This window comes from Bufo bufo, chromosome 7 (genome assembly GCF_905171765.1).
Source record: "Bufo bufo chromosome 7, aBufBuf1.1, whole genome shotgun sequence".
In the NCBI taxonomy this organism is placed as follows: Eukaryota; Metazoa; Chordata; class Amphibia; order Anura; family Bufonidae; genus Bufo; species Bufo bufo.
Window position 1 is genome coordinate 86,265,687 of NC_053395.1, and position 12,037 is coordinate 86,277,723.

A 12,037-nucleotide genomic window follows, 5' to 3' on the forward strand; every position below is an offset into this window, starting at 1 on the left:
CGCCGGGGTAGATTCAAAAGAATCGCTGTTCCAGTCAGCCCTCGCCTGCAAGCACCACGATGTCTGAGGCACCTACTCCCCGCCAGGAAGACTCTGATCCTTCGGCCATCAGTACCGTGAGTCCCCTCCGGGGGGGTTGTATTTCAAATTTTACATTCTTAAAGTTTGGGTGCTAATTGCGGTATATCTGGTTGCTTCCTCACTTCCAGGGCAGTAAAGAGTCTAAAACTAAAGTAAGACTCTTAAAATGCAGTGCGTGCTCCAAAAGGCTCCCGAAAATTGCAGGAAAAGGCTGTGCAGATCCTGCACGGCAGAAATCTGGAAAGAAGAGTAACCAGATATTCTTTCAGAAATGTAATCTTTCATTGTGGATGAGATCAAATCTTCTTTGGCCACTATGTCAGCTCCCGCCAGTAACCCCAACCCTCCCAAGAAACGCAAACTATCTGTTATCTCCTCCTCTGATGCCGAGGATGTAGAAGAAGCCTCCGTCGCATCTAGACAAATACCTAACGAGGATCCCTTGTCAGAAGGTGAGATTATGGAGGAAGATAAAAAATTTATTTTTTTCTTTAGATGAAATGGAGGAATTACTAAGAGCTGTTAGGTCCACAATGGGAATTGAGGATACCCCTAAGCCCCGTATTGTCCAAGACGAAATGTTCGGGGGTCTTAGATCAAAAACTTCCACTGTCTTTCCTATAAACGAAAACATACGGGAAATGATCATGGAGGAGTGGTCTGATCCAGAGAAGAGGCTAGGGGTCCCCAAAGAGTTTAGGAATAGACTCTGCTTTGACCCAACGGAATGTAAATTATATAATGAGACCCCTAAGGTTGACATACAGGTTGCCTAGGTGGTAAAGAAAACCGCTCTACCTTTCGAGGACTCCTCTCAGTTGGGTGATCCAATGGATCGAAAAGCGGACTGGCTCCTGAAAAGATCCTGGAGTCAGCGATGTTCGGAGTTAAAACAAATATTGCAGCAACATCCGTAGCCAAGGCCATGTATATATGGCTAGGGGAACTCAACAAACACCTAAAAAAATAAAACTTCCAGAGAAGAGATCAGGGATTCTATCCCACTCCTTCGATCCGCCACAGCATTCTTAGCAGATGCTTCTGCAGAATCCATCCGTTTTTCAGCCAAAGACGCTGCTCTCTCTAATGCAGCCCAGCGGGCACTATGGATGAAAGCCTGGTCAGGGGACAAAGCCTCCAAAGCCAAGCTCTTCTCTATCCCATTTTCAGGGGAATTTGTTTTCGGACCCACTCTAGATAAAATTCTAGAAAGAGCAGCGGATAAGAAGAAAGGGTTTCCGGAAGACAGGGAAACTAAAAAGAAGCCCTTTCATCAGTTTCAGCCTCTGCAAAGATCTTACAGGGGTAAAGGAAAGACCGGCAGATGGAGCTACCCTAAAGGGGGAAGAGAGAGGCTTCATCCTCAATCCCCAAAACAGACAGACCAAACAACAATGACGCCAGAGTAGGGGGCAGACTGATGTTTTTTTTTTTATCTTCATGGGAACAAATCACCTCAAATCCCTGGGTTCTAAACGTAATCTCCCCAGGGTTACAAGATAGAATTCACATCAGTCCCCCCAAGAAGATTCTGTATCTCGGCCCAGAACAGAACTTCCAAAGATATGGCAGGGCGTCCGAGACCTTCTAGATCTAGGCGTAATTCAAAAGGTCCCAGTACTAGAAGAGAGGAGAGGATTCTATTCCAACCTCTTTCTAGTAAAAAAAACCAGACCAGTCCTTTCAAACCATAATAAACTTAAAGCCTTTAAACAGATCCATTCTGTACAGGAAGTTCAGGATGGAAACCATCCCATCCACAATTCCTCTGATCCAGAAAGGGGCGTTTATGTCGTCGATCGACCTCAAAAACGCATATTACCATATCCCTATTCATCATCTCTCTCTCAAAAGTACTTACGGTTTGCACTAAAAGGGGTGGACGGTTTGATCTACCACTTTCAATACGTCGTTCTTCCTTTCGGCATCTTGGCACCCAGAATTTTTACAAAAATCGTGGTAGAGATGGTGGCTTATCTTCGCCGGGAGGGTATAACAATTATCCCATACCTTGACGATTTCCTAATTCTGGGCAGAACAGAAGTAGAAAATCAATCCGCAACTCAAAGGTTTTCAGAAATTCTAAGAATTCTTGGTTGGATTATAAACCTAAAGAAATCCACTCTTATTCCATCCAGAAGAATAAGGTTCCTAGGTGTAGAACTGGACTCAACCTTATTAAATACCTTTCTTCCTCAGGACAAAACAGCAGCGCTGATAGAGAAGGTCAGAATGTTTCAGAGTTCTCACAGATGCTCCATCAGGAGGGCCATGAGTCTACTAGGAAGCCTAACCGCCTGCATACCCTCGGTCCCCTGGATTCTAAGAGAATGGGATGGAAAACAGGTAAACCTAGACAGAAGCATATGGATACCACAGTCTGTGAAAACTGATCTAAATTGGTGGAAAGAAAAAAGACTACTTGGAGGTCTACAGTGGCGGATGCAAGTCTCGAGGGCTGGGGAGCCAAAATAGGAGACCATCTGCTGCAAGGTACTTGGCCAGAAGATATAAAAAGAAGATCATCCAATTACAGAGAACTGTACGCTGTCCTCGAGGCGATAACAAAAGGAGAAGACCTATTAAAAGGGCAACACTTAAAGATACTGTCCGACAATACCACAACGGTGGCATATTTGAGGCACCAAGGAGGGACAAGGTCATGCTTACTGGGAGCAGTGGCAAAAAGAATCTTCTCTTGGGCAGAAGAGAACACCTTGTCGCCGTCCACTTAAAAGGATGCGAAAACAGTGGCAGATTACCTGAGCAGAGAAAGAATAGATCCAGGAGAATGGTCCCTGAACAGGAAAATCTTCCAGAGGATATCCGAAAGATGAGGTCAGCCCGAAATAGACTTATTTGCTTCCAGAAGAAATGCTCAGGTAGAGCGCTTTTGCTCCCTAAATCTAGAGGACGGACCTTGGGCAATAGACGCCCTGTCAATACAATGGAGATGGAAACTAGCATACGCATTTCCCCCAATACCTCTATTACCTCGAGTCATCCAGAAGTTCCTAGGAGAACCAACCACTCTCATCCTAATAGCCCCCCTATGGCCAAAGAGGAGTTGGTTTTCTACTCTGAAACAACTGTCGCTGGAAGATCCTTGGGAGATCCCCTTTTCAGAGAGACATGCTAGTCCAGGGCCCTCTTTTACATCCCGACCCAAAAATATTCAGACTAGCAGTCTGGATCCTGAGAGCGAGACCTTAAAGAGTAAGGGCCTTTCAGATAGAGTGATTCTCACACTCAGAGCCAGTAGGAAAAAAGTTACATCTTCCATCTACCTAAAGCTCTGGAAAAAATACTGCTCTTGGTTAGGGGTGGATCACCCGGACACCACCTCTCCTCCCATCAATAAAATTCTAGACTTCCTTCAGAGTGGCTTGGAATTAGGATTGAGACCTAGTACCCTGAAAGTACAAATATCGGCTCTCAGCACCTTCTACGACTGCAGCTTAGCCAATCACAGATGGATCAGAAGATTCCTTAGAGCAGGAACCAGATTAAGGCCTCTTTCACACTACGTTTTTTTTTTTTTTTCGTTTTTTGCGGTCCGTATACGGAACCATTCATTTCAATGGTTCCGCAAAAAAACGGAATGTGTTCCGTATGCATTCCGTTTCCGTATTTCCGTTTTTCCGTTCCGTGGAAAGATAGAACATGTCCTATGTTTGTCCGCAAATCACATTCCGTGGCTCCATTAAAGTCAATGGGTCCGCAAAAAAAACGGAATGCATACGGAAGGCATCCGTATGTCATCCGTTTTTTGCGGATCCGTCATTAACAAATGCTAGGCCCAACCCACTGTGGCCATGTGTTTCTTGTTGCCAAACTTTGGCTGAGCACAAATACAGGTGCTGAAACCGGTTTGAACCTGTCTGGCTTGGCTGCAAACCACAAGAGGAAAAAGATGGATGTTGGTAAGCTTCTGGCCTTGATCCAAGAGCGCCCCCAGCTCTGGGACACCCGGTGTGATGAATACCACGATAAAATGTTGAAGGTGCGTGGCTGGGATGAGGTGACCCAGGAGATGTTGGCCCGAGAGTGGGAGAAGGGCAATTCTGCCAAACGCAGAAAATTAGGTAAGGTAATAGTATGTATTAAGTTTCAAACAGTCGGTTTTAATCACCGTCCTTGTATGTGTTATTAGTAATATTTTGGGGGACTACAGATATATTTTAATGCATTGTAAAAAGCACATGTAAATGATTGATGCAATAACAGTTTTTTCCATATATAAAGCCACCTTTTTTTCTGTATGGAATGAAAAGGCTTTATTACTGGTCACTTAGTGATTGATGACAGCAGCCTTGACCACTGTGGTATGTCCTGCTGTAGGGATAGTATAATTTCCATCATGGCCTGCTGTAAGCCGGTAGCTATGTCATGTCTGGACATGCTTTGAGTTGTATATTCTTTATTTAAACAGCAGTCTATCTGCATATATTTAGTCCCTGTATGTAAACATAACACTTTTTAACATTTAAATCCCTGTCATGTGTCCGTGGTTACACCAACCCTGCGATACATCAGTAGTGCACATGCTTTAGTTAGTATTGTGAAAACGTGCGTCCCGATCATTTGGCTGGTAACAGTATAGCTTGCATAAATCCGCTATTGTACCTGTACTGTGCAAGCATGGTCACTGCAGATGGATTGTATGGTTTTATTGTAACCATTGAGACAATAACAGTATGACGCTATTTTAAGAAATGTTGGTAACAAGATTATGGCGTAATTTTTTTTAAACAGATATTCTAAAAACTGTTTTTATGAATGTTCCATACTTTAATAAATTATACCTAACGACTTTTGGCCTAAAGCCCTTTATATTCAAATGCAATGCTAACATATGTTTTTAGTATTTTGTCTTTTCTATGTTCCGTTATCATTGCGTATGGATATAATCCTATTGAAAGGTTATGTCATATTTCTACAGTCCAACGTGTGAAGACCCGCTGGCAGTCCTGCCGAGACCAGTACCGGCGGGAACGTGTGCACGGCCTTGGACGTAGTGGCGAGGGTGGCCGTCGGAAGAAGCCCTATGTCTACACCCGGCAACTGAACTTCTTGAGGCCAGTGCTGGATGTGAGGACGTGAGTATATTTATATTTTGTCATGTTTGTAATTTATACTGTACACGAAAAATTAAACCTAGCTTCAGGCTTAGATTTTAGTTACACATTTAGAACATACGAGAAAGTAATGTATTTTAAAGGGGTATTCCCATCTTAGACAATTGGGGCATATCTCAAGGATATGCCCCCCATTGTTGGATAGGTGTGTGTCCCCCCCCACTGGGACCCGCACCTATATCGATAAGGATCGGGGAGCGCTGGGAATGCAGGAGGCCAGATTTCATGGCCACCGTCCACCACCAAGCGCTAATCCCCTCCTCTCCCATATAGAAGTTGAATGGGAGTGTGCCGCTTATGTGCGCCTCATGCTCCCATTCATTTCTATGGGGCAGACGGCAATAGCTGAGCCAGCGCAGACACATAGAAATGAATGGAGGGTGGCTGCGCACGTGCAGTGTGCTGTCGTTCAATTTCAGGGCTCTGTTCTCTGGATAGGTCTAGGTCCCAGCATTGGGACACACACCTATAAGACAATGCCCCCATTGTTTGAGATGGGAAAAGACCTGTTAATTAAAAGGCAATGCTGAAACTTTACCTGGTTTGCACATGCCTGGTACACTTTGGTATGTGTAAAGTACTATACTGCCCTTGTCCACACCATGCTACAATAATATTACCATCGTGCATTGCTAAAATACTGACATGACCTGCACAAATAGAAGACATTCTTTAAACAGCTGAGAAGTGCGCAAAGGAGCATCCATAAGTGTCGGTCCATTTGTGCTGGGAATATGTTTTCTAATTATTGGACACTTCATATATACACATGGTTTGTTTCAAATTATCTCTCTTTCCACAGCACTGTTGACAGCCTGGAGCCACAGAGGGAAACTGGCAACACCAGCAGTGAGTCGGACCAGGCAGCGTATGGGCAGGACTCCCCTCGTCCTGGGGAGCAGGAGGTGGAACCTGTCCAGCAGCTGCCAGATGAAGAGAGGGAGGAGTCCTCTGCTCTGGAAGGAGCATCTAGAGCCCTTGAATCCAGTCCCCAGCCCCGAAGGAGACAGCGACGCAGGAGAAGGGTGGCACCTCCGAACCCTGATTCTGCCGCAAATAGTCAGGCACAGGTACAGACTCAGGTGCTTGAGTATTTGCGGCAGAGACATTTAGAAGGGAGTGAGGAGAGGATGCTAAGCGGGCTTGCTCATCTTTTTAAAGAGCTGCCCGCATATAAGCAAACCCTCTTTGTGGATATAATGACCTCGGTTTTGACAATTTTCAAAACACCTTTGGATCCACATGAGGTTGTGTGTTGTGTGGATAATCTCAAAAACCGTGCTTTCAGGTTATGCCCACAACCACAACCAGGGCACAGCATGGTCCCTCAACATGCTAGGCCCAGCTCAGCTTCACAGCCTCTTTTTTCCCAGGAGCAGCCATTTATGCCCCATCAAAGTTTACCTGGCCCAGTCACCTACCCACCCCAAAGTCATGTGGCTGCCCCTAATCACCAGGGGCAAGGTCCTTTTACCCAGGAACTTTTCAACATATAATTTGTTTGTTATTATTTATACATTTTATTTTTTTAAAAAGCTGAATCGAAAGCCATATTTTTGTTGGTTATGTTTTAATGACCATTAAAAAAAAAAAAAAAAACTTCTATGTGTCGACTTTTATTCAATCATTCACTATAATCTCGAAGGTTATACTTTCAATGTATTTGATCACATGCATACAGTGCAAATATTGTACAAAGTCTTTATTTGAATATACACATACATACAACTAGGACAGGGCATATATTCTTTGACATCTAGGCTCAACCTGATGGCCAACAACTTTACTATCCAAACTATTCATCCCGGCATGTAATAATTTAAACTGTAGGATGTGCAGCCATGCTGGGCAATGAAGTTTGCAAACAGCCGGAGGGCCGCAGGGCGATCATTTCAGCTGCAATCCAAACATACATATGGGTCATGGACTGCTATGGCAATTGTTGTAAAAAAAGGTGCGGACATCAACTGAAATGGTAGGACCTTGGACAGCGGTGTGAAATCCTCCGCCTGCGTAAAGAAAGAAAAGATGTGTTACGATGTCAATAAATATCATTGCATGTTTGATAAACTCTACAAACCTATTACAACATTACATATTTTAGAGGTATTAGAGGGTTATTGTAGTACCCAACAAAAAATTTGATTACTAACATGTTATCATTGAACTTCATTGACAACATTGAGAATTTTTGGTAATGGGCCTACATTTTAACCCCAGCCCACAAGCCCACGTCAAGGGTCCTCTTTGTCTTGTGAGTCCCTACACTATCTACATAGAACCCCCCCCAAATAACTAAAATAATCACTAGAAAACAAAAAATACTAAGATGACCAGAGTCCAGACACTTCATAGTCTTCCATGAACTACGTCCATCTGCCACGGCAATGCTCCCTCAGAACTTGAAAAATATTGCTCATAGAGAGCCCGAACTGCAAGCCCTGCTGTTCCAGGTCGTCCATGTAGGGTCTGGTCCAACACTCCAGATGATGAAGAAGTACCAGGTGCAAATTCATCAACTTCTGATGGAGCATCATGAATCCTGACGAAGTTATGCAGGATCACACATGCTTTAATAACCAGGGTGGCATTGTCCGGCAACATCTGTATGGATGACAGTAATACTCTCCATTTGTGCGAGTATTCCAAATGCACATTCAACATACCGACGTGCTCGACTCAGCCGATAGTTAAATATACGTCTGCTGTCATCCAGGTTGCGTCTGGGGAAGGGCCGCATGACATGTGGTGACAAAGCAAAGCCTTCATCAGCCACAATAACAAATGGAGCCGGTGGTCCCGCAGAACCTGGCAGCAATCTGGGCTCTGGGAGGGCAAGCTGGTTGGCTCGAAGTCTCTCACACATTCTAGAAGTACTGAAAATGCGTGCATCTGCAGTGCTCCCATAGGCCCCAATATCCACAATGATAAACTTGTACGTACTGTCAGCCAAGGCCATTAGCACAACAGAAAAATACTGTTTATAATTGTAGTACCGGGACCCTGAGTGAGGCGGCTTCTTAACACGTATGTGTTTGCCATCCAGTGCCCCAATACAGTTAGGAAAATGAGCATTGACATGAAAACCCTCAGCAATTCGGATCCAATCCTCAGCCTTGGGCTCTGGCATCACCGCTTCCCGAAGTCGCTGCCAAATAAAATCACTGGTTTGACTAAGGATCCCAGAAATTGTTGAGACTCCCAGCAGGAACTCATAATGCAGAGATGAAAATGAATTCCCAGTTGCCAAAAATCTGAAAGACACAATCCAAAAAAGCATAATGAAACACACATATAGTAACTCCCCACATTTGACATTTATCGTTAGATGCACATGATCACATTGCATCTACACTATCACACAAATGTATAAATAATTATAAATATACATACCTGTCACGGAACCATGAACCAGACGTACAACAAGAGATAAGAGAAAATAAGAAGGCTTTATTGAAAATAAAGCTGTAAAGCAAAAGTCCAAACGGATGGTGAAACCGAGCAGAGTCTTTGCGAAGCCAGAGGTCAGGAACCAGAAGGGTAGTCAGACGAAGCCAGGATCAGGAACCAGCAGGGTAGTCAGACGAAGCCAGGATCAGGAACCAGCAGGGTAGTCAGACGAAGCCAGGATCAGGAACCAGAAGCAGCAGCAGTCTTAGAAGCATGTGAACACAAGAGGACCAAGCAAGGAACTGAAGCCACAGACCTCCTATATATATGAGCTAGGCATCCAGCTCCTCCCAGTGGGAAGGAGGAGCCGCAGGGTGGAAGGCTACAAGAAACCCAGAAACCAAGATGGCCGCCAGCACATGTCAAACGAAGGAGAACAGCAAGAAGGTAAGACCATGACAGTACCTCCCCCTCAAGGGCCCCTCCTCCGCGGAGCACAAAACGGTTTCTGAGGGAAGCGTGCGTGGAAGGCTCGGAGCAAGGCAGGAGCATGGACATCTGCGGAGGGAACCCAGGAACGCTCCTCTGGACCATAACCATGCCAATGAACCAAAAACTGCAACCGACCGCGGACCAGGCGTGAGTCCAGGATATTGCTCACCTCATATTTCTCACGATTGCCCACTTGGACCGGACGAGGCCGAGGAACCGAGGAAGTGAAACGATTACACACCAGTGGCTTCAACAGGGAGACATGAAACACGTTGGAGATCCGCATGCCAGGAGGAAGCGCAAGGGCATAGGCTACCGGGTTTACCCTGCGAAGCACTCGGAAGGGACCAACAAAGCGAGGCGCCAGCTTGGGAGTGGGCACTCGAAGGTTGAGGTTGCGGGTGGACAACCATACACGGTCTCCGACCTGGTAGGAAGGAGCAGGCGCTCGTCTGCGATCAGCCTGGAGTCTCTGGCGCTGCGCAGAGACCTCAAGGGACTTCTGGATCTGTACCCAAGAAGCACGTAGGACGGAAAGGTGATCCTCCACAGCCGGAATATCCTGGGGAGAGAATACCTCCGGTAACACGGCAGGTTGGAACCCATAATTGGCCATGAAGGGAGACGTCCCAGAGGAAGAGTTCACCGCCGTGTTCCTGGCAAACTCAGCCCAAGGCAGGAGGTCAACCCAATTGTCTTGGTGATCGGAGACATAGCAACGAAGGAATTGCTCCAAGGCCTGATTGGATCGTTCTGCAGCCCCATTGGACTGAGGGTGGTAGGCCGAGGAGAAGGAGAGATGAATCCCCAACTGGGAGCAAAAGGCGCGCCAGAACCTGGACACAAACTGACTCCCCCGATCCGACACAATCTCCTTGGGCAAACCGTGCAACCGGAAGACCTCCCTGGCAAAAATCGTGGCCAACTCTTGTGCAGAGGGTAACTTCTTGAGAGGAACACAGTGGCACATCTTGGAAAACCGATCCACAATCATGAGAATGACCATATGGCCTCGGGATGCAGGGAGGTCCACAATGAAATCCATCCCCAGGTGTGACCATGGGCGCTCCCCGGTGGCTATGGGTTGCAGAAGGCCCAACGGAAGGTGCCGAGGGGACTTACTCTGGGCACAAACGGAGCATGCCGCTACATTTGCGGCGATGTCGGAACGTAGGGAAGGCCACCAGAACAGACGTGAAACAGCCCAGGACAGCTGATTCTTTCCAGGATGCCCCGCGGTCTTGGAGTTATGGTAGGTTCGCAACAACCGAGTGCGCAACTCCTCAGGCACAAAACATCTGCCGTTGGGTCTCCCAGAGGGAGCACCAGATTGAGCCGCCAAAATCTGCTCACCCAGGGGAGAGGTCAGGCTGGTGCGAATGGCGGCCAGGATCTGATTCGGAGGTATGACCGAAGTCGGAATCGACTCCTCCCTGGACAGCTCGGAGTACTGCCGTGATAAGGCATCCGCCCTGATGTTCTTGGAACCGGGTAGGTAGGAGACCACGTAATTAAAACGTGACAAGAACAGAGCCCATCTGGCCTGACGTGGTGTCAATCTCTTGGCCTCAGAAAGGTAGGTCAGATTCTTGTGGTCCGTCAGGATGAGAACCGGAACCACCGAACCCTCGAGCAAGTGCCTCCATTCTTTAAGGGCCTGCACGATGGCCAATAACTCCCTGTCACCAATCTGATAGTTGCACTCCGCGGAAGACAGTTTCCGGGAGTAAAACCCACAAGGAAGCAGAGGACCCTCTGGTGTTCTACGCTGAGACAGAAGGGCGCCTACTCCCGTGTCAGACGCGTCCACCTCGAGGACAAAGGGCAACCCAGGGTTGGGATGCGACAGAATCGGAGCCGACACAAAGGCGGACTTTAGGGCCTCAAAAGCTCGGATGGCCTCGAGCGGCCAGACCTGGGAATTACTGCCCTTCCTGGTCAGATCCGTGAGAGGCTTGGCCAGCATGGAAAAGTCCCTGATGAACTTCCGATAATAATTGGCGAAGCCCAAAAAGCGCTGCAGGGAACGAAGACCACTGGGCTGGGGCCACTGTAAGACAGCCGAAACCTTCTCAGGATCCATGGAGAACCCCTCAGCGGAAATGATGTAACCTAAGAAGGTTACCTGGGATCGGTGAAATTCGCATTTCTCAAGCTTACCGAACAGCTTGTTCTCTCGTAACCGTTGCAACACTCGTCTGACATCCAGAATGTGGGCCTCCATGGATTCAGAATATACCAAGATGTCATCCAAATAGACCACCACACACTGCTGCAACAGGTCACGGAAAACATCGTTGATGAATTCCTGAAAGACTGCGGGCGCATTGCACAACCCAAAGGGCATAACCAAGGATTCATAATGACCGGTCCTGGTGTTAAACACGGTCTTCCACTCATCGCCCGCCTTGATCCTTACCAGGTTATATGCCGCCCTCAGGTCGAGTTTGGTAAAGACCGTGGCCCCTTTAAGGCGATCGAACAGCTCGGAAATCAAGGGTATCGGGTAAGCGTTCTTGATCGTGATGCGATTGAGACCCCTGTAATCGATGCAAGGCCTCAACTCACCGCCCTTCTTTTTCACAAAGAAAAATCCAGCCCCTGCCGGGGACGAAGATTTGCGAATGTGTCCGCGTGAAAGCGCCTCCCTCACGTACTCCTCCATGGCCTCATTCTCCGCTACCGACAGTGGATAGACTTTGCCACGAGGAGGAACGGCACCAGATTGTAACTCTATGGCACAATCGTATGGGCGGTGCGGAGGTAGGGCAACCGCGCGCACCTTATCGAATACATCCCGGTACTCCTCGTATTCAGGAGGCAACAAAGAGTCCGAGGAAGTACACAGCAACTTGACAGACCCATGGATGCAACTAGCCCCACACTGCGGTGACCACGAGAGGATCTCGACCGATCTCCAATCGAAAGTCGGATTA

At 47.1% G+C, this 12,037-nt stretch overlaps 1 protein-coding gene across 1 annotated transcript; it reads left to right on the forward strand.

Annotated features, from left to right (window-relative positions):
• Positions 1 to 397: 397 nt before the first annotated feature.
• LOC121008768 lies at positions 398 to 6,715 on the forward strand. The gene is made up of 5 exons (XM_040441463.1): positions 398 to 533; positions 2,281 to 2,427; positions 3,939 to 4,166; positions 5,024 to 5,180; positions 6,022 to 6,715. Exons 1-5 carry the CDS (start codon positions 398 to 400, stop codon positions 6,713 to 6,715), a joined length of 1,362 nt encoding a protein of 453 aa, XP_040297397.1.
• The last annotated feature ends 5,322 nt before the right edge of the window (positions 6,716 to 12,037 follow it).

What these genes read in the sequence shown, in the direction of transcription:
- LOC121008768 (XM_040441463.1), top strand. Translation starts at nt 398, where the DNA reads ATGTCAGCTCCCGCCAGTAACCCCAACCCTCCCAAGAAACGCAAACTA. An exon ending in GAGAATGGGATGGAAAACAG is followed by an intron (nt 2,428 to 3,938) that starts GTAAACCTAGAC and finishes GCACAAATACAG; the next exon opens with GTGCTGAAACCGGTTTGAAC. An exon ending in CCAGTGCTGGATGTGAGGAC is followed by an intron (nt 5,181 to 6,021) that starts GTGAGTATATTT and finishes CTCTTTCCACAG; the next exon opens with CACTGTTGACAGCCTGGAGC.